The 21,892-nt window shown below is 39.8% G+C and overlaps 1 protein-coding gene across 3 annotated transcripts; it reads left to right on the top strand.

The window, feature by feature from the left end:
- Positions 1 to 1,024: 1,024 nt before the first annotated feature.
- clockb (clock circadian regulator b) lies at positions 1,025 to 21,626 on the top strand. Of its 3 annotated transcripts, none has more exons than XM_022212899.2 (24): positions 1,025 to 1,168; positions 2,947 to 3,037; positions 3,697 to 3,855; positions 4,321 to 4,409; positions 4,943 to 5,002; positions 5,174 to 5,322; positions 5,915 to 6,006; positions 6,496 to 6,585; positions 6,791 to 6,911; positions 7,440 to 7,553; positions 7,944 to 8,062; positions 8,162 to 8,244; positions 9,059 to 9,165; positions 9,266 to 9,413; positions 9,660 to 9,735; positions 10,521 to 10,665; positions 10,861 to 10,964; positions 12,150 to 12,278; positions 12,753 to 12,911; positions 13,604 to 13,804; positions 14,462 to 14,655; positions 14,779 to 14,911; positions 15,856 to 15,987; positions 17,997 to 21,626. In XM_022212899.2, the coding sequence occupies exons 4-24, from the start codon at positions 4,393 to 4,395 to the stop codon at positions 18,273 to 18,275; spliced, it is 2,652 nt and encodes an 883-aa protein (XP_022068591.1). In that variant the 5' UTR covers positions 1,025 to 1,168; positions 2,947 to 3,037; positions 3,697 to 3,855; positions 4,321 to 4,392; the 3' UTR covers positions 18,276 to 21,626. The 3 variants fall into 3 exon arrangements, with proteins under 3 accessions (XP_022068591.1, XP_022068589.1, XP_022068590.1); XM_022212897.2 differs by having other exon boundaries at positions 15,853 to 15,987; XM_022212898.2 differs by lacking the exon at positions 1,025 to 1,168 and adding an exon at positions 1,226 to 1,594 and having other exon boundaries at positions 15,853 to 15,987.
- Positions 21,627 to 21,892: the final 266 nt, after the last annotated feature.

Here is a 21,892-nt window from a genome sequence, read left to right as displayed (position 1 = left end):
AAATTATCAGAGCAAGGGCTTTAACTAACTTCAGCAATTGTTGAACAGTATTTTATTTCCACATGTGCTAATACCTCAGTACCTCAGTACCACTGTCAGCATTTTTCTTACTTTTTCTACTCTAAGGCCTTATTTTAGCTAATTGTAATTTCAAAAAGATATCAGACTTATATCTTGTTGCTTTTTCACTAAGTATTGAATTTCCTAATACTGTGTAGCTTTGTTTTCGGAGCAATGATGATGACACTATAGTCTGGAAACATAACACGTTTACTGCAGCCTTTGCTTTCTCGAATGTTACATTGTTGATAAATGTGGCCTTTACTATGAAATACGTTGTAAATTATGCTTTAAGCAATCACACACTGGCTTTTATATATAATTTTCTCCGTTATATCAATGGAAGCAGTCATTAAAATAGCATAGTAGCTTGTGGAAAAAACGTAAAAATGTATTTCGAATCCTTTTTTTCCCTCATCAAATGTGTTTTTAATGTTAATACGGACTATGTTATGAAGTTAGGGGGAACCTCAGCACAATATAGGTACAGCGTCATGGCGTGTGGAGCTTGTGATTGGATGTCGATTAAAGGGAAACCCCTTTGCCATCAGGCAGGGCCTTCCCTACCTTGTTCTGCACCCTTCTGGCCAACATCCAGTACCTCATCCACAGCCCCCTCACTGCAGCCTTCAACTGTATTTCCCTGAATATAATAAAAGGATATCACTCGTGCATATTAGTATTTCAACAATTAGGCAACGTGTCAACAAGCTACTTTAATAATATTACTGGATGTATATTGCTACTGTCTTGGATGTTGTCAGTCCACTGATTTAAATACATTAAATTAAATGTAAATTAGGCAGATAACGCGGAAAATCGCTGCTGTAATCTTCACCGTGTCGAAAATTTGGTGGCGCGGACAGAGCAGCCAGAGAAACGCGGAGTCATTTCCCGTCTGAATATCACTCAGCGATTCCCTCCGTTTTGCTGCTACTGTACTTGCCAAATAGTGCGCCCTACTGTCTCTATTGCGCATGACTCTACGCCGTAATATGAAGTAGGCCTCCTGTTTTTCTCCCCAACCCAGAGTCCTCCTGGCCCCCACCGCCTCGATGCAACGCTCAAGTAAGCAAAACACGGAGGCTGCTGTCGACTATCCGTGAAGGTAAGGAGGCTTTTTAATGCACATACGAAGCCGGCGGCGGTGGCGGACCGTGAAATAGCGTGGCCTTTTGCGGTTTGCGAACCGTGTGTTTTAGCGTGCGGAAGCGGTCGGACTGCAGAGCAGGCTTCGGGACTGTTTCCGCACGCTTGAGGGAGAGCAAGGCCCAGTGACCCACATTCAGAGCAGTCAGTTTCTATGTGTACGAGTGGGCGAGCGTGCGCGTATCCTTGCCCAGCGTGTGTGTACGTGTGTGCCCGTGGGAGCCGTGTTTGTGTGTACATACATCTGCCGCGAGAAATGTTTCCACCGTTGCCGCTTTTGGACATTTCTGTGCCGCCGACGTTAACGTTTTTGTCGGCTTTTGCGAGGACCTTGCCCCGCGCGGATGTTTAGACGCGGCTCTCTCGCGGTGTTTGCGGACCAACGGTAATATTTCAGATATTATTCCGTCTTTCAATGTCAGTTGTGGCGTGACAGCGTCGGACTCGGCGCCAGCTTGCCGTGATATATTCTTGATTTTCCTCTTTATGTCCTCCATTAAATCTCACAAACGTGAAATGCTCTACCTGTCACAACTGTGTCTGTCAGTGTTTGCGAGTGTAGCAGCAGGAAACGGGGGGCAGTAAGAGCATTAAATCTCTGAGTTAAATGGGCAGTTTTCGGTAGCAAGCTTAGCTTGCCTGCTAGTTAGCTATATGGGTTGCTCTCTTTCGGTTGTATAACGAACACCTGTGGCACTAAAAATATATTTTTAATGTTGCCATGACTTATCTTGAAGCTTATGGCTGTACCGATCAACTGCACTGTAAAGGCTCCATTCGGCCATATTGCTAGCATGAGAGTTTATTCATTGGCAACGCTTCTTCGCCCAATGAAGAAGCTCAGTCTAATGAGGCTTCACTTATTGGCCATGAGGAATACACGACTGTAGGTCAGCATCCAAAATTAGAGCATGGGACCTCAAATGTCTTTAGGATGGCTCAGGAAAAATATAAAAATGCAATAAGTGTCAAAAGAATCCAGGACAGCAATGCTGCTATCGGTGTGTTTTCTTGTAGTCTCCATGACCTTCCTGTCTACAGTCATGTTACAGCAAAATCCTCTTCGATGGTGTTCAGTGAAAGACGGTATGATTCATGTGGTGGTCTGTTAAGTTGTTGATGGGACTACTTAAGTTTGGAAACACCTTTTTTGACTCTTCACAGAGGTACTACAAATGCTAAAATGATGATTCAAATAGTATGTATGTTTTTCCAAGCAGAAAAATGTCAACATTACCTGAGTTCCGGCTTTTTAATTGTATAGGTTGGATTTAATGTGAATATTTAAGTTTTTGACTGTTGGTCCTACAACAAACAAAAAGCATAGTTTATGTGCTCTAGGGAACTGAGATGGGTGATTTTCACTATTTTATTACAGTTAATAGTTATCATTTGATAAAGCTGTAGTTGCTATTTTAGAAACTAATGGCAGATTAATCATTAATTGCAGCTATAAATAGCATAATGCCTTTTAGTTGTGGACTGTTTGTTGAACAAACAATTTGAAGATGTCACATTGGACCCCTAGAAACTGTGACTGAACTTTATTTCAGGCGTTGTGTAAATGGTAAAGCGAATAATACAAAAATAGTTGCAGCCTTTTTTTTTCCTTTTTTGTTCTTGCAGCTGCCAACATGTTTACACTTCTCGTTGGCCTTAGAATTTGCATGCATAGTAAATGGTGAATGCAGGCCCCGTGGTATGCTTGTGAATGAGTCTGGGCTTTTTGTGTTACAGGTGAGGTGTGTCTTACACATGAAGATTTGTCAGTGCCGGGAAGGCTAGGATCTAAAACAGTGTGTTTTGCATGCGAGAGACATTCCAGAAAGTAAGTTTTTTTTAAAAAAAGCAAAAACTTTCTGAATTTGTATTTAAATTGATTTTTTACAGATTGTCCTTGCTGCATGGATGTGCATTGTTAACAATTTTAAGGTGTTGTGGCACAATGAATAGGTATTCTAGCCCCTTCATTCATATTATTGTGAATTATTTATTATTAAGTTGGTTAAAATTAATATACTTGTACTAAAACAGCCACTGGCAGCATTAATTGGAAGTAAATGTTAATTTTTGAAGTCATTGTGGCAAATGTCACACTCTGAAACTAGTTCTTAAAAAACAAAGAAAAATAGTTGGTGTTTGTTTGATGAAGCAGTAAGGTCACTTTTGAAGACAATAGCAGTGTAATAACATTTGTTTTGTTACACTGAGGTCTGTATCTCATTACACAATACAGACATCCAATATTCAACTTTTTTCTTCTTTTTTATGCAGATTATAGCTAAGATTTTTGTATTCTTGTGTATCTGACTTTTTAGCCTGTAGAAAGTGGTTGACTTGCTGTATAAATGAAAGTTTAGATGGCAAAAGAGAATTTAATTCACTATCCTAATGCCAGCAGTGACGATGGCAAATGACTTCAAGCTGTGTTCAAGCTGACCTCTTGACCCCAACAATCCCAGATATCTGTTCTGATTTTTCCGGCAGGTTTGGTTGACCACCATGTCTGTCCTGCGTCCTGTTGCACTCTCGTGACCCCAATGACCTCAATACCACTTTTGACCGTAGAGTCAGCTTTGACCCCAAACCCTTTCTACAACCCCTGAGAAAAGACGTTAACTGACCGCGTGCATAAGCTGCAGTGGGGTGAGAAGCGACTACACAGACCCACACATAGCTGGATTGTGGTACACTTAAGTTTATGAAAAAAAAATCTGTTTTCATTATGCATGTTGCAGCATGTTATAATGTTTTACTAACCACAAATATGCAATGCTAATAAGGGTAATTAGCGTTGGAGAATTACTTTGAAATCAAGTTTACAGTTGAAGACCTGGCTTGTTCCGTTTTTAAAAGTGAGTTGATCTGTTTGCCAAGGTGAATGTGTTTTTATGTGTATACTTGCACGTAGTTGCAAATGTGTTAAAGTGTAAACAACTAATTAGAAAATCTTTACATAATCAGGATTTAATTCAGAGTCAGTTACAGTTGGGATGTATAGAAAATGGACACCATTTTCTGGCTCTCACTGCAGTTTTTACTCCACTGAAGTGCAATATGAAATATAGCTGGTTATTAATCTAATATATTATCTGTTTTTTGTCCCTCTAGGCGGTCTTCCAAATGCCTACCTCACGCCTAAAGAACAAATCACTGCAGCCACAGCCCTGATCAGCAGCCACCATGACATCAAGCATAGGGTTTGTACCACACACACTCAGAAACACACAATAAATGAAGACGTCATAGATACTGTAAACACTATATACTCATACGCACATCTGCAAAATTGCAAGACATATGATTGCTAAAACATTAAGCCATCTTATCTTATCTGTAGCTCTATCTCCCTTTGTAGTGCTTTTTTTTAAACAAAATATTCCAATATGAAAATACTATTATAGCTCCGGACATCGTTCATCAGTACAACTCAGAATGATTTGACTGATATTAACTGAAGCGTAGCCAAGAACACACCCTGTTACTCAAATGCGCTTAACCTTCTTGGCAAGCACAACACATTCCTTCTCCCTCTCTCTGTCTAACTCTTTTTTTTTTGTGTGACCCAAAAATAAACCTGCTGCTGGCATGTATAGTAAGAATTCCCGTCATTAGCCAACATCCTTCATTAGCTATTATTAACAATACATATCTACTTTGACGTTTCCAACAAACAGGCATCAACTTAAAGCGACTACGTGAAAGCATGTAAATATTATTTCTCCTCCTTTAGGGATGATTGTAGCATCTTTGATGGATTGATGGAAGAAGATGAAAAGGACAAAGCAAAACGGTAAGCTAGATAGAAATATAAAAGCACACTGGATTGATGATTGTTGCAGTTTGTACTCAACATATAATATGTATTAGTTACAGATGAGCATGAGCCAGTTTTTGGCTCCCTTAAGAGAATTCACTTGCTTATCATTTATAATCTAATTTGTAACTGTGACTTGGATTGTAGTGAGTCCCGAAACAAGTCGGAGAAGAAACGGAGAGACCAGTTCAATCACCTCATCAAAGAACTTGGCACAATGTTGCCGGGCAACACCAGGAAGATGGATAAGTCCACCATCCTGCAGAAAAGCATCGACTTCCTTTGTAAACACAAAGGTGAGGGCTTTCCACCACCCTCGCCTCGCCTCACCTCCTATGTTTCTGTTTGACGCCTCACAAAGTGGACTTTTCTTGTTCCGTATTGAGGTTTATCATTCACTTTCATGTGCACCGCTCTCAGGGCTTGTTTACCTTCATCATAAAAGTGTGTTTTTGTTACACTTTTAATGAAACACGGGTGCTATACATATAACGTGCGCCTTCTGACTAAATGATTGTTTGTTGTACCTTTGAATTCTGATTAATCTAATTTGACACAGTAGATTGTTTTGTCCTCAAATATTTAATCACTGTGCAAGGAATCATATCCCTTTTAATCCTAGCTCTTATCATTGCTGTGCAAGATAAATGTATATCAGCTGTCACTGCACTGGTGCACTGTGTTATCTAGAGTCCAGTTAATGTGCTGTGCTTTTGCTGTGGGCCTTGTACTCTCAAAACATACTTGCAATCAGTTTTTGTGTTGACTCCATGTTGTTTGTGTTGTCTCTTATGTGCTGTCACCTCATCATGTTTTGCCCCAGTTGAGATTTTCCCGAAAGACAGTTGTCGTCTTAAAATTCTAATTGCGTTCTCTCTTCTTTTTCAGAGATCGCAGCTCTGTCAGAGTCGAGTGAGATCAGGCAGGACTGGAAGCCTCCATTTCTTAGCAATGAAGAGTTCACCCAACTCATGCTGGAGGTCAGAAATCTTACATTGTGTACCGTAATTCTGTTTGTTAGGTGGAATTGCAGGTGTTTTAGGCACTGTTATGTTGATGCTGTGGTAAAGTTTTCAGATCTAAATCCGAAGAGCCTCAGTGAAAAATAACTGGACTCCTTAGTTCAGAGTTGAAGAAGCTTCTTCAATGAATTTTCAAAAGGCTAAAGCAGATACACAGTTGGTTTTTCCTGAAGCTCTTAGGATTATCATGTCCTGGATGACTGGTAATCTGTCCAGACATATCTAAGTCACAACAGATTTCTGAAGATTCTAATTCAGTTTTATAAGTTATCATATGGTTTAAGCGGTTTCAACTCCCCTTTGTCTGTTTAAGGTTTGAAATATGTTCTGATATAAACAAAGTCCAACATCAAAGTCATTTACGTTCTTTTTTATTATTGTTGCAATTATTTACAATAACTACTATTGAACGACATCTCACACTCTTCTTTTTGCCTCCTTTATCAGGCTCTGGACGGGTTCTTTATAGCAATAATGACTGATGGTAACATCCTCTACGTCTCTGAGAGTGTCACCTCATTACTAGAGCACTTACCGGTGAGTAGTACTGGTTTTCCTCTTGTCTGGTATGTATTACTAATCCACTGTATTGTAAAACAAGTTTTAACAGGATTTTTTTTTTTTTGTCTGATTCACATTAATCATTTCAGGATGACCTATGTGTGCTGAAAAGGGTTTGGCCTTTTCTCTGATTTGTGTGTTTGTTCTCGCGTACAAATGTTTGTGTGTGTGTGTTTGTCAGGCGGACTTGGTGGACCAGAACCTCTTAAACTTCCTGCCAATTGGGGAACACTCCGATGTCTACAAGGCTCTGTCCACACATCCCACCGACTCAGACAGCCTTAGCACTGATTACCTAAAGAGTCAGTAACACGTAGTTATTTTGTACAATACTTGATGTTTGTATTGTGTCTTCAGTGGGATAGTTATTCACTGTTATCTGATTTTTAAAATTCATTTGTGTGTGTTTGGGCATTATAAAGCAAAGGAAAGACAAACAAACTAAGACCGCTAACAACCCATATAGTAGTTATCCCACTGACTATAACAACACATTGTGGCCATATCGCTGAAAAAGAACAAAATGAGTAAAACTTAAACATAGTGTGAAATTGAACATGTGAATTTCACCCCGGGGATCAGTCTTATCTTAAGTTTTATCTTTTCTGACTGGAACAGCTAAACAAGGAGCCACTATTTGTTCTCAGTGCTGCAACACAAAAAGTCTCTCTCATTTTGTGAATGATGCTTAGGCAGCGTTATCTCTGTTTGTCTTGATTTCATTCCAGTGCCATAAGACATTTTGAAAATGTGAACAATATTTTTATCCTGGATGCCACAGCAATTGTATTTTTCTCCTTTTTGTAATTGCAAATTTTTTTTGTTTCCAGCTAAGAATCACATGGAGTTCAGTTGTCATATGCTGCGAGGGGCCATTGACCCCAAAGAACCCCCCATCTATGAATATGTTAAGTTCATCGGCAACTTCAAGTCTCTCAATAATGGTATGTCAGTAGTTACATAGTATGTTTTTTTTTTTTTCTTTTTGCATGTGAGACATTTAAGAGCTGTTAAATGGCATGAAAACAGGGAGTTGATCTTTTGAAAGTTTAACATCCAATTTTGTCTTCTATTATTTCTAACAAGCATGCATGTTTACAGATGCTCCAGTATAATGTGACATAAAATTTTGTGTCTCAATTCCATTTTAAGTAGAAGTTGCTGAAACTAGATTTTGACATTGATTGTAAACTGGACAATGCATGCATTTTTCACAGTGCCATCGTTCGTGTACTAATCTTGGCAGTGGTCATTCCATGCCCTACTTTCAGAGCCATATATAGCTATATATTGCTTGACTGACGGAGTAAACAACTCTGTTCTCTGTTGTGCAGTTCCCAATGTGACGAGGAATGGTCTGGCAGGGGTGTTACAGCGGTCACTACAACCTGCCTTTGATGACCAAGTGTGCTTTGTCGCCACAGTTCGTTTGGCCAAACCTCAGTTTATCAAGGTATTGTCAAGACATGGACTCACTTTGGTAACTATTCTGTCAATTTATTGAAAATCTCTTGACTCTAAACATCTGCTCATTCTGCTTTTATATTCATAGGAAATGTGTACAGTGGAGGAGCCAAATGAAGAATTCACCTCCAGGCACAGTCTAGAATGGAAATTCCTGTTTTTAGACCATAGGTAAACACACAAATACGCACATTTAATTGTGCGTTGCTCCTTAAGCTGCCAGTATGCTCATTCAGAACTGTTTGTTGTAGTTCTTGCACACACACACCTTTCTGATGTCAGAGTAGGAACAACTGTTTGGAAGTTTTTGCAACTTTGTGAAACTAACAACATTCACGCCCACTTCATGTTTTGATTGGCGAGCTGTGCAGATGTGAGAGAGAGGAGCCAGGAACTTGTCAGGCTCTTGTTTTTCATACTTGACATTTATTTCTGTCCCTTTTTACAAAAGCAGCTGAATGCAGCACTGTGCCTCTTCCAAGAGAGACTGTCTGCAAATGCACACTGTTATTCTCATTTTCTTCGGTTTAAACCATATTGTGTCTGGCAGTTGTGGTCATTCTAAACAAATATAAACCCTTTAGAGTTACATCGTGTTCAAATTTTGTATGAACTTGTAAATGAATGAAACAGACTTGGTTGTGTTAATACTTGAGCTGATGCTTGTTAGTCATAATTGCAATAAAATGCCAGTACTGGAGGCAGTATAAGCAAGTGTTTATAAATACATGTCAAACAAGCCATAATTTTTCAAATTATCTTGGATGTCTTTTTTTTTCACCACAAAACTAATATGTTTTGATTATACGGTGCAAATTTTGCTGATTTTAGGGCGTTATTGTAAAGAAGCAAGCAACAAACCCTGCTTGTATATACTAGTTGAGTCTGATTAGCTGTTTGTGTGAATTCAGTAGGTAATTGCCAATACCTGTTCAGCAGTCTCACATCAGCAGCACACTGAGAATATGCTTTCTTCTCTTTTCAGAGCTCCACCAATCATAGGCTACCTGCCTTTTGAAGTTCTGGGAACATCGGGGTATGACTATTACCATGTGGACGACCTGGGGACTCTAGCCAAATGTCACGAACACTGTAAGGACTTACATTTTCTCATATTGAATGAAGTAGCCTTTCTAGACTTGTTGTTTGTAACATCTTTGCTTTTGCTTGCTTCTGCCCCTCTCCTGCTCAGTGATGCAGTATGGTAAAGGGAAGTCATGCTACTACCGTTTCCTGACTAAAGGTCAACAGTGGATCTGGCTACAGACACACTACTACATCACCTATCACCAGTGGAACTCCCGACCAGAGTTTATTGTCTGCACACACACAGTAGTCAGGTATGTTCAGCTGAACGCTGTCTCAGCTTCTCTTTTTCACATGCAGATATTTTTTTTTGTTTGTTTTGTTTGACAATCTTATGACATTTCCAAATCATTACTGAGTCTATTAGAATAAAAGGCTTTTCGTGTATTCAGTGCAATTATGTGATTACAGGTCCCGCAGTATTTACGTTGTCACATCACTCATGTGCACCACCTTGTTGCTTCTTCACTGAAACAACCCTTTTTTTGTCTAAAATGCAGCTATGCAGAGGTTAGGGCAGAACAACGCAGAGGGATGGGAATTGAGGAGTCTACTCCAGAAGTCACTGCGGATAAGGTAAGCAATAACTTCTAGAAATGGTCTACAGTCATATATTTTTATAGTGCATAATCCCGATAATTAAAGAAACCCCAGCATGTAAAGCATGGGAGAGATTTTTTTCTGTTTCTTAAGACTTAATTGGTGTAATTAAACTAAGATTAACTGACTGACTATAAATCTTTAAAGACAAGATTTTGCACATAAAAAGTAATAAATTCAGCCTCATTGGGAGCCATTGTATTATTAGATTTGTTCACACAAAGTCCCAAAACATGTTTTTAATCTAACTGTCTCTTACAATGGGAAGTCAAACACCTCCTGTTCCACATTATCCATTGACTTCTCTCAGCAACTTCCTGCTGCTGATTAATATTTGTTGTCACTTGTCACACCGTCCACAAAAATGGCCAATGGATTGCTCTCTGATGTTATCTCAGTGAGTGGGGCTTTTCCTTTCTTCAGTAATGACATCAAGAAGAGAACAATAGACGTATTGTAAATCAAAGTTTGGGAGGAATTAAAAAACACATACAACAGTTGGATAGTGATTATTAATCGTTCAATGTTCCACTTTTTCTTGTTGCTCAATTATCCTTTTTGGACATCTGTGTGGTAGCTATCAGTGTGTATTATGGGTTAGCAGGCTGAAGTGAATGTGTATTTACTATGTGTTGGCTTGGGGGTCAGTCTGATTTTGATCTTTGTTCATTTACCCTGTGTCTATAAATCTATAAATAGATCTGTGTCTATTTATATTTAAAGGATCAGCTACCTCAAATATTTTCTCTTTTATTTTGTAGAGTCAAGACTCCGGCTCAGAGTCACAGCTCAATACATCCAGCTTGAAGGAGGCTCTGGAGCGATTTGACCGCAGCCAAACACCCTCAACCTCCTCGCGAAGTTCCCGCAAGTCCTCATCACATGTCTCTGACAACACTTGCACTTGTAAGAACAAACACAGAGATGCATGTGCATGCTTAATGTCAGTGAGTTAGACCCAATTATATACTGTAGAGAGGAAGCAGTGACATATCTGTTCTGGGCTTAAAGTGAATTGACTAAACGCTGCAGTAAGATGATATGATAATGTCAGCAGTGTTTGAATAGAAATCTTTGCCATTCATGATTTTGTCTGTGCAGCAACAGCTTCCAAGCTACACATGGACACCGCCACGCCTCCTCTGCAGTCGCTGGCCTCCACCATGGAGATGACATCACAGCGTCGCTCATCCATCAGCAGCCAGGTGAGGCATGATTGGCCAACAACAGTGATATATAGCAACTTTCAATTTTTACTAAAACTTTTTTTGGCATTCTTTTTGGCCATGAGTAGCACAAATGTAGATGGATTTTCAGTTTCTTAAAGTGAAACAGAGCTTGGTAAACGGATAAAATTAAAATAAAGCTCTGTCAGTGTGTCAGTGATGGAAAGAGGAAAGCGTGGAGAAAAAAAAATAGGTCATGACCTGAAGTGTACCTCTTCATCTGTGAAACGTTGTTCTTTCAGAGCTGGGACATGTTTGACTGCCAGTGGAAGTAGCACACTGGCAATTAGTGGTGATTTCCACTGCTGACAAAGGCAACTGGACAAATGCAGAGATACACGAGAACATTCTGTGTGAAGCTGTCTGGCACAATCTGACCTCAGACATGTAGTTTGGACAAACCATAAGTCTTGCTTTGTGACAAACACACCCCATGACAAGCTGGAGCTGAAGGTGGCTGCAGTGAAGGCCTGACATAGCAACACTAGCAAAGATACATAGAAACTGATCCTGTGTGTGGGTTCAAGCAGTCATAGACCAAAGGATTTTCAACAAAGTATTAAATATGATGATGTTGCTTTATCCAATTACTTTTGAATACCTAAACTTTGAGGACTGTGTGTTAAAATGGCTGTATCACGAACACAGTTCTTTGTATATTGATGTACACAAATTCTATCCAAATACTGGACTGTACGTACAATAACACCTACTTGAGTTTATTCTCCACAGTGCTGCAGAAAAGTATGCCAAGGGCAGATGGCACAAACATACTTCTTTTGATGTCATCATCACCAAGACATCCAAAATCTGTAAAGTCTCGTTTTCAGTGACAGAGTGAGGGGTGGGGGTGGTATGCTGGTAATGTCACAGGTTACAGAAGGCCAGAAGTCAACATTGGAGCAGCATTGCTGTCAGTATAAATTACGAGAGGTTCATTGTCAAAGTGGACAAGCATAAGGGATTCTATGACACCAGTTTAGCAAAGATAATACCATGAAAAGAAAAATACCCTAAAATGTGTGCGTTCCCCAACTGACTGAAAATGATTGAATGTGAGGTAGCTGCAAAATGTGTACATGAGCTGTTATAATGCAGTGGAATTAAGGAAATTCGTACACGTATGTTGCCATAACTCTTGTCAACTTTCTGTATTTGTTGCAGTCTATGAGCTCTCAGACCACAGGACAGAGTGCAACTCCAGGCATGATAACGCAACAGCAGCAGCAGCAGCAGCAGCAGCAACAACAGCAACAACAACAGCAACCACAGCAGCTCCAGGCAAATGTACAGGTCAGAATGGTGATGCTATATTTGGGACATGCCATGATGTGCAGTGAAGTAGAGCTGAAAAAATGTCTCACTTATTCATTCACTTATTTAATTTAACAACAGGTTAATTATTGAAGTGTCTTGTTTTCACTAAATATTGCCAAAGGTTCTCAAAAGTTAGTAATTTCAGTTTTTTGTAGTATAAATAATAATGTGCTACTTTTCAATCTTGGACTTTTGACTTGTTCAAATCACAACTGAAAAATGTCACTTTGCCCTGTGGGAATTGCAAAAAAGCCTTTTTTACTCTCTTCTGACATTTTATTCACTAAATTATTAATTAGAGAAAATAGTGGACTAGTCAGTGATAGAAATAATATTAACTGTAGCTACATCCCTACTTTGGAGTTTGGTCTGCATTTTGATCTAATTCACACTAAAACATCAGTTTACTGCGTACACATTGCATTGCATGTTCTTTCTCTCCGCCCACAGCCGGTCATGGAGTTCTCAGCGCAGGTGAATGCCATGCAGCACCTAAAGGATCAGCTAGAGCAGAGGACCAGAATGATCCAGGCCAACATCCAGCGACAGCAGGAGGAGCTGAGGCACATCCAGGAGCAGCTGCAGAGAGTTCAGGGACAGGGGATACAAGTAAGCTGTGGACGCATACTTACACTAGATTACTGTCAAGTTTGTAACATTTTGTAATGTCAATGAAACCATGTGTTGTTTATTTATTACATTTAGTCTTATTTATTGTGTCCATTGTGACGTAATGCAGTGAATTAACTCCTTACCCACTGAAACGTTCTCTTCCATTCTTTTATTTCTCTCTTCCCCTCATATCTCTTTGTCAGTTTTACTTGTTGAGAAGATAAAAGACCGAGTTAAAGGCTAAAAGACATATCCTATATTTGAACAGACTGTTCTCAAATACCATGTATACTGCATGGTATTTACAGAAAAAGAAAAATGATATTCAGACAATAAACGAATAGGCTTTATTTTGTTCACAGCGTAACTGCATGAAGACTTACGAGTTAAATTGTAGCATTAAGGTTTTTCCCCAGAATATTTTCTAGATTTGGAAAATCTCTTATTTAAACAAAACTGCAATGGGACCTCTTCTCTTCAAAAGATATCACGCTTTGTCTGTTCCTGCTGTGTTGTCTAGTTTTGCCTGACCTAGATAAGGATTAGAATCATGCATTATGTATTATTTTCCTTGTATTCAGAGGAAACGGCAATAATAGAGTGCCACCACCTGAATCTGCGTCCTGCCAAGCTAATTTTTCTCAGTCGATTATTCTGTTCCCTGACGTTCGTCGTCTCCGTCTCCTCAGATGTTGCTGCAGCAGCAGGGTGGCGTGATGAATGTACAGCTCCCTCAGGTTGGGTCAATCCAGCAAGCAACTGCTTTGACCAATCAGGTCCAGCAAACAACGATTAACCCCGTCCATTCAGGAACTCAGCAGCTCACCATCCAGCAGCAAGCTCCACCCCCTCAACAGAACCTACAGCAGCAAACCAACGCCCTTACACAGGTGAAAATGAGAAAGGGTTTAATTTGTTTCCCTGTGCAATTGTGATTCTAAAACAAAAGATCATTTGTGATTTTTTTTTTCTGTTTAATGTCAGAGAAATTTGCAATATTTGTAACAGTTGTGTACTCTGTATTTAAGATACTCTGAGAATACTAATCTTGTGTGAACCTTTGACCCTTTTAGTCACATCCATGATGAGTCTTTCATGAAGTATGCAAACATAATGCCATCCTGTGAGGCTGAAATGTTTACAGTTCATTCAGATGACAGAAAGAGCCACAGGGCCAGCTGCTGGACTTTTTATTCATGTGAGACAATAATCAGTGATACTAGTGAAGTGTCATTAAGCACATAAACCATATGTGACATGGTTAGAGACAACCTCCATATTGTTCTACTGTGAAACATTGATTACCCTGTCACATTGTTAAAAAAAAAAAAAAAAAAAAGTCCATTCTAAACAGCAGCTTTATTTTATTTTCTGTGTACTTATGAGTTTATGATCTCTTGAGTGTATTTTAAGCTATGTTCAAAATTTTAATTTATTATTATGAAATTGAATGGGAAAATGGACAATAATCTGCAGAAATGATCCTTAATAACTTCACTTTATTTGAAAGTCCTTACTGCCATCCCTTCCTCTTTGTTCCTTTACAGCCACAGCGTCAGCCTCAGCAACCTCCCCAGGCCCAGCCCCAGACCCAGGGCTCTGTATCGGCTCCCTTATACAACACCATGATGATTTCCCAGCCAGGACAGCCAAATGTGCTGCAGATCAGCACCAGCCTGCCACAGAACAACACACAGCAAGGCACAGCTGTGGCCACGTTCACACAGGACCGACAGATTCGGTCAGTAGGCAAAAATCAAACTTGATACCCGATATTAACCAGACTGTTGAAGTAGATCTGAATCTAGTGTAATACGCAGGCAGTGATGCATTTTTTTTCTGATTTCTCTCAATATCCCTATAGATTCCCAGCAGGGCAGCAGCTAGTGACCAAGCTAGTAACGACTCCCATGCATGCATGTGGTGCGGTCATGGTGCCCACCTCTATGTTCATGGGGCAGGTGGTTACTGCATACAACCCCTTTGGTGGCCAGCAGGTAAACACACACACACACACACACACACACACACACACACACACACACACACACACACACACACACACACACACACACACACACACACACACACACACACACACACAGTCAAACTAAAAAAAACTATCCATGTAAGATGACAACTGTTTTGACTAGAGCCAGTGTAAGTGACAATATGAAGTTCTACCCAGATGCTCAGTGCTGACAGATTGTGAGATTTTTTTTTTTTACATCTTAGCCCTTTAAATCAGCCTTGTAAAAATGTTTGTTTAAAAAAAGTTTGTATTGGTAATTGGTTAAAAAAGTATGTTACCGTAAAACGGGGCCATAAGGGACAGCAGGGTAATAAGGGACATTTTCCGGAAAATGTTTTAAATGTAATTCTGCGGTTTTTATGTTGAGCAGGATGCGGTTTTGTGTTGTCAACACAAATGTCAACACAAAACTGCATCCTGTTCAACATAGAAACCGCAGAATTACATTTAAAACATTTTCCGGAAAAATGTCCCTTATTACCCCGCTGTCCCTTATAGCCCTGTTTTACGGTACTTGTACATCAGGACAATATTAGAATATGATTAAATTTGATCTCAAGGTATTTAATATAAAAAAGGTTCCTTTTTTATTTTTAAAAATTGCGAACTTTTGTCGAGCCCTTTCAACCCAAATACCACTATCAGAGGCAGATATCTATAAACATAGATACAGTGTTTGGTAACGTTGATAGCTAATCTGGTTTTCCAGTGCAAAAAAGTGTTTCATAAGTGGATCTCACATCTGTTAAGAGGAATCATAAAGATATAGCTTAATGTGCTTTCTTTGTATAAGCAGTGGATGACAGTATTCTACACAAAACTAATGCTGAGAAATTCTTCATGCTGTTTTGGTCCTATATTGGGTTATATATCTTTAATCTTGGTTGACACTTTGTATCACTTCAGCAGGGGGGGCAGCCCCAGACCCTGACTCTGCAGCCGGCCCAACCGCCCCAAGGTCAGCCCGACGGTCAAAACCAGACAGCTGTAGTGGCACAGAGTAGCCAGCAGGGGCAGCAGCAACAACAGCAATTCCTACAGGTATCAACACTGGGCAGAACACCGCTTTATCCTCACTAGGGTCGCGGAAAATGTCATACATTATAAGATATTTTGGAGACATACACTACCAGGCAAAAGTTTGGACTCACCCCTAATTTTCCCGTATTTTTGTCAAAACAGCCCAATTAAGAGCTAATTTTAGCAATTTGTTATTTCTAATTATTGCAAGAACATTCATGAGTATGCTATGAACAAAATTTAATCAAGTATGGCCCTCAAGTATGGATATTTCTAAGCATTTATTGATGAAAGCATTACTAGGTTTAGGTAGCAACATCTTTTGTTTGGTTAAAGCACTTAAAATATCTTTACAAAGGGTTGCATGTCCCCTGTAATAACTATGCCGTCCCAACAGAATGTTTTTCACACCTTGATTCAAAGTTCTTTACGCTGTTCACAAATATTTTGTGTTACCTTTTCGAGTTGATATAAAAGAGTGACAGTTTCTGGAAAGAAGAATGTCTTTAGCTAATTTGAAAATTATCTAAATCTGAAGTAGCACAAAAATGGCCAGAAAACCTCAGTTAAGCAAAGAAAAAAGGATTGAAATTCAGGTTTTGAAAAAAGGAAGGTTATTCTGCAAGACAAATTGCTCAGAAAGTTTAAGTCTCACAAAGTGGAGTTGCAAAAACAGTAAAGAGATGTGAAGAAAAAGGGTCACATGAGGACAGATTTCGTTCTGGTAGAAGCAGAGTCACGTCTAAAGCTGAAGTTAAGTTCATCAAGGTCACCAGTCTTCGAAATACACAAAAGGCAGCCCCAGAAATAAGAGCTCAGCTAAACTCAACCAGGAGCAATAATGTGTCAGTGGATACTGTGCAGCATAGACTGCAGGAATCTGGTCTGAAAGGCAGGGTAGCTGCCAGGAAACCACTGCTAAGAAAGCAGAACATAAAGAAGAGACTTCAGTGGGCTAAAGAACATAGAAACTGGACTGTAGAAGAATGGAAAACAGTTCTGTTTACAGATGAGTCAAAGTTTGAAATGTTTGGATCAAAACGGCGCAAGTCCGTTCGACGTAGGGTTGGAGAACGCTTGACTCCTGCATGTGTTGTTCCCACAGTAAAGCATGGTGGAGGTAGCGTGATGTCTGGGGCTGTTTTGCAGGGGGTCAGACTGGTGATCTGCACAAAGTCACAGGGATTCTAAATCAGCATGGATACCACAGTATCTGACAGAGGCATGCCATTCCCTCTGGGCTGCGTTTAGTGGGACAGCCATTCACACTACAACAAGACAATGATCCAAAGCACACCTCCAAACTGTGTCAGAGGTTTTTGGCCAAGAAAGAAGAGGAGGGGAAGCTAAGGATTATGACTTGGCCGGCTCAATCCCCTGACTTTAACCCCATCAAACTTGCATGGGATGAACTGGACAGAAACGTCAAGAACAAGCAACCCACAAGTGTTGCAAACCTTTGAGATGTTGGCAGAAGCATGGGAGGAAATTATAATAAGTGATTATCCCATGTCACTGACTGCAAGAATGCCTCGAATTTGTCAAGCAGTTATCAAAGCTAAAGGAGGCTATTTGATGAGTCACAGATTTAGACATTGTATTAACAGTGTTATATGCTAAATGCTTCAATTTTGTTTTCAGTGTTCTTATCTATAGTTCTACTGTGATTAGAAATGAAACATGGCTGAATTGCGCTCATAATTTAGGTAATATGAACCAATCACAGAAAAATTAGGGGTGAGTCCAAACTCTTGCCTGGTAGTATATGGAGAAGTATCTTTAAGATATTTCATTATTCATATATTTCTTTTCTGAACAGATTTGTTGTCTCTATGCTATAGTGAGTAACTATTAAATAATGTACCTACTGTTAACCAAATGTCTGAAGTATCTGCAGCAGCATTTCCACTTCACGGTGTTACCTGTAGAGTGTGCTACAAGAGAAAGAGGGATTTAATCACATTATAGTATGAGGATAATAAGAGGTATCTGCTTCATATTCTAATATTAATGCACTATTTTGCTGCCAGGGCACTCGTCTGCTCCATAGTAATCAGTCCACCCAGCTGATACTGCAGGCAGCTTTCCCACTCCAACAACAGGGAACTTTCACCCAAGCAACACATCCCCAGCAACCACAGCAGCAGCAGCAACAACAACAACAACCGCAGCAACAGCAGCAACAAAGACAACAACAGCAACAATCTCACCACCAGAGGCACCAGCAGCAGCTGAAACCACAGCCCCAGAAACAACAGAAAGCCTCATCATCACACAGGACTGACGGTGTCAGCAGCCAACCGCAGTGAAGTGTGTGGGAAACTGTGTCGAGTGAGAAAACGTGGGGAACTGAAACTCTTAAGGGATTGCTGCATACGGTAGTTTTGGTTGTGTGGCTGTCACAAACTTCCTTTCCCCTAAAATCGTTGGCCTCCCTTCCTCCATCTGAAAGAAATAAATCATAGGAAAGAGGAAAGTCTGTGAGTTCTCGAGGAACTCACCAAAGATTGTCTCCATGGCAACAGGATGGATTAAAATCCCTGTTTCCCTTGCTGGAGGCAGGATTGAGAGGGAGCACCAGTCTCCGTGGAGACCTGAGAAAATAGAGAAGACATCTTATCGCTTCGGTAACGACCAACTCTTTTTGAAGTTGTGTCAAAAAGGACTGACCTTGTACAGATTTACTGTATGATAAAAAAAAACAACTTGTAAATATCCAATATAGCCTAACGGAAAACAGAAATGTAGTATTTTATATGATTGCATGGAAAGATAATTGTGTAAGCTTTTATTAGTCGCTTTTGAAAAATGAATTTTTACTTTAAGTGTTTCCTGGTCAAAGATGGAGCAGTGATGTGCTCGCTTAGGCCCCCTCCCCCAAGTCTCTGAAAAAATAAGTCCAAAACGAGACTTTAAAGTTCTGTCAGTGTGTTTTTAAAAAAAAAAACAGGTTGGGCCTGTTGTTTTTTTATTTTATTTTATTTTGGAAGTTGTGTTTCCCAGCACTTTCTCTGAGACAAAAATAGCTCTTTTAACTTTGTAATTACAAATCATGTTTGGCGAGCATCTAGATTACAGTTTAACTGAATTATTTGCAGGGTGATCACTGCACGTATAACGGGTTTAGTGATTCCAAGTGCCAACAACATAAGTAATTATCTTTTTTTTTAAATTTCAAGCAGACTATTCAAAGGCATATATATTTTCCAACAAGATATTACCCCTAATAAAGTTAATGCGTATGTATATAGTAGGGATTATTTTTTAACAGTCAGAGAGCCCTATACGTAACAAACAGTATATCCTCAACCCCCGAAACTTTAGCACTTGATGTGGTTGTGTACAGTAAATCACTGTCGAGACCTAGTTGTTTGTAGTCTGTGGTGTGATTCTGTGAGGTAATGTGTGGGTTTTGAGAATACAATCTTGGTGTGCATGAGTGTCTGACTGGTGTGTGTGTGTGTGTGTGCGCGTGTGCATGTGTGTGAATGCATGTTTGTCGCCCCTTGTGTCTTACAGTAATTGACTTAGTAAGGATTTGAAGTTGCTGGATGGTACTTGTACTCTCAGGAATGTGGAAAGTTTTTTGCTTCTGCCTCAGTCTGGAACCAGACCAGGAAGGATTAGACAGTGATGCTTTAAAGACCAGAGGAAGAATTGTCATAAAGGGTGTGGCATCTGAATTGAATTTGACCCAGATTTCTTTGAGCTTTTCTCGTTTCCTTATCAAAACAGAAGCGGAGCGGAAAGTCTCCAAAGAGAGGAGTAAATACGCCGTTTAGTTGAAGCTAGATCGGAGTTGTTGAGCAGAAATATAGAGGAAACCCTTTTAGCTTTCACCCTGATTGGAATAGATTGACTTCATCGTTCCTGCCAATCTGCAGTTCTGCCAGCTGTCTCATGGTCTACTGTATCATCAGTGTTTCATCCTTTCTCTTCCTAGGCCTCAGAAACCCTCATGCAGTTCAATTCATTCGTCTCTCAGTTCACAAACAGCAGTTTAAAGCAGGACTGGGCCCAAGTCCATTTTCAAAACAGAAGTGTATTTGGGCTCGGCCTGTGTACTACAGTGATAAGCCATATCAAACAGAAAAGCCTTGGATTGGAGGAAGTGTAACGGTTGGCAAAGGAGCATTTAGAATGTGTTGTTTTGTCTCGGAGCGGAGTAAAGACAGCATGTGTGGGTGTGTGTGTGTGTTTGTGTGAATAGAGCATCTCCTTTCTTTGATCCTACTTCTTATATCACTCGGGGGTCAGTATTGGTTTCCCCAAGCGATAGCCAATCAGTTCTTGCGTTGCAGTATAAAGGAATAATTGTAATTTTCAAGAAACGTCCTATCTGGTTGGGCTCAGGATTGTGCAAGCCTGTGTGTGGGACAGCTCAACTTGAATACATGTTTGTGTGTGTGACAGAGAAAGCGTGTATGCATGTTAACCGTCAGTGTAGCCCATTATATTTTCATATGGAAATGGATGCGTGACCGGGAAAGGATGGATGTTGGGCAATGCAGAGCACTGGTCACCTGTTGGGCTACAAAGAAAATGGGTACTGTTCTTGTTTTACATTGACAGCCTGCTCAGCAAGCAGTTATCAGTTTAAGTACACATCAGAAATACTAATCCTCATAGATAAATATAGATTAAATAGCCATTTGTGTGACTTAGCAGGATCAAGTCTGTCTGACTTTGTCCACAAATAAGGAATAGCAGAGAGATTTCACATGCAGGCTCTTACTGTTTGAACCGGGTCTTCCACCCGTCACATAGCAAATGTAGATCCTCTATAGCCTAGTTTGTGTTTAACCCATAAGAACCCAGACCCATTTTTCCTTAAAGGACTTAATGAGTTAAGGTCAGACATAAAGCTTTACAAGGAAGAGACTGGGGCACTCAAAGTGCTTGTTACACTGGTGTCACCGTGGGTTCTTATGGGTTAAGGCCTCACTCTGAAGGGTAATGCTGAAATGTTAATAGTTTGTGTCACTGATACCCAGCCCAAAGAATGTAAAGGTGTTTTTAAAGAGACTAATGGATGTTGTAACCGTAAATTATGGGGAACTTTTAGACAGGCTTTGTGATGAAGGAAAAGGAGGGAAAAACTACAATTCTCACTGCAAGAATCCACACATGGCAACCTGAAATACAGTCTTACTTACTGGCTTTGCATTGTACAAGAACCCTTTGAATGTTTCACCATTTCAAGTTTTATTGGTTTGTTTTTGCAGCACTATGTTTCTGACATCTGGTGGGTAAAAAAAAAGAAAAAGTTCACAAGTTGTTAAAGGTTGAGGAGTAGGATATTTCACATGGGACCCCATTGACAAGACGGCAAGCCCCTCTCCCCCCTTTCCGCACAGATACACAGATCACCCTTCCACGTTTGGTTCTACAAAGTTCTAGTATAATACTGTACACATACACAAAGCTAAGAACACCAGTATTCATTGTAAAATGGTGCTATGCTTACCTGTACTGTATGTATGTATGTATATCCCTTCTTCTGCTCTTAAACTGTGCTCCTTTATCTTCCCCAAAGTCAAATGTAATAATAATCAATATTTTGAAGCAAAATGTTTCCTATTATTATAACCCCCCTTTCTCCTCTTGGGTCAATTTGAAAATAATAATAAAAAAAACAGTTGCAGATATTAAACGTGAAACGTCTGCTGTAGTTTCTGTTGTTTGCTGTTGGTCTGTTTTCAGGCGTGTTAGCAGCCATGACGTTCATTTAGTGCCACCGTGAGGTTCATGTTAGTGCTTTGGTCGCACTAACACATCTTTCTTGCTTTAATTGTAGAAACTCTGAAGCAAAACATTTCCACCAGCCTTCACTGTAATTTTCAGTTATGTGTAGCAAAGGTAGAATGCTAGCATGCTAAACCTAAATAAGCATTATAGATGTTAAAAATAGTGTGTTATTTGTATT

This window comes from Acanthochromis polyacanthus, chromosome 3 (genome assembly GCF_021347895.1).
Source record: "Acanthochromis polyacanthus isolate Apoly-LR-REF ecotype Palm Island chromosome 3, KAUST_Apoly_ChrSc, whole genome shotgun sequence".
NCBI classification, from domain to species: Eukaryota; Metazoa; Chordata; class Actinopteri; family Pomacentridae; genus Acanthochromis; species Acanthochromis polyacanthus.
Note: the sequence above shows the minus strand (reverse complement) of the source record. Positions and strands in the feature narration are given on the sequence as shown.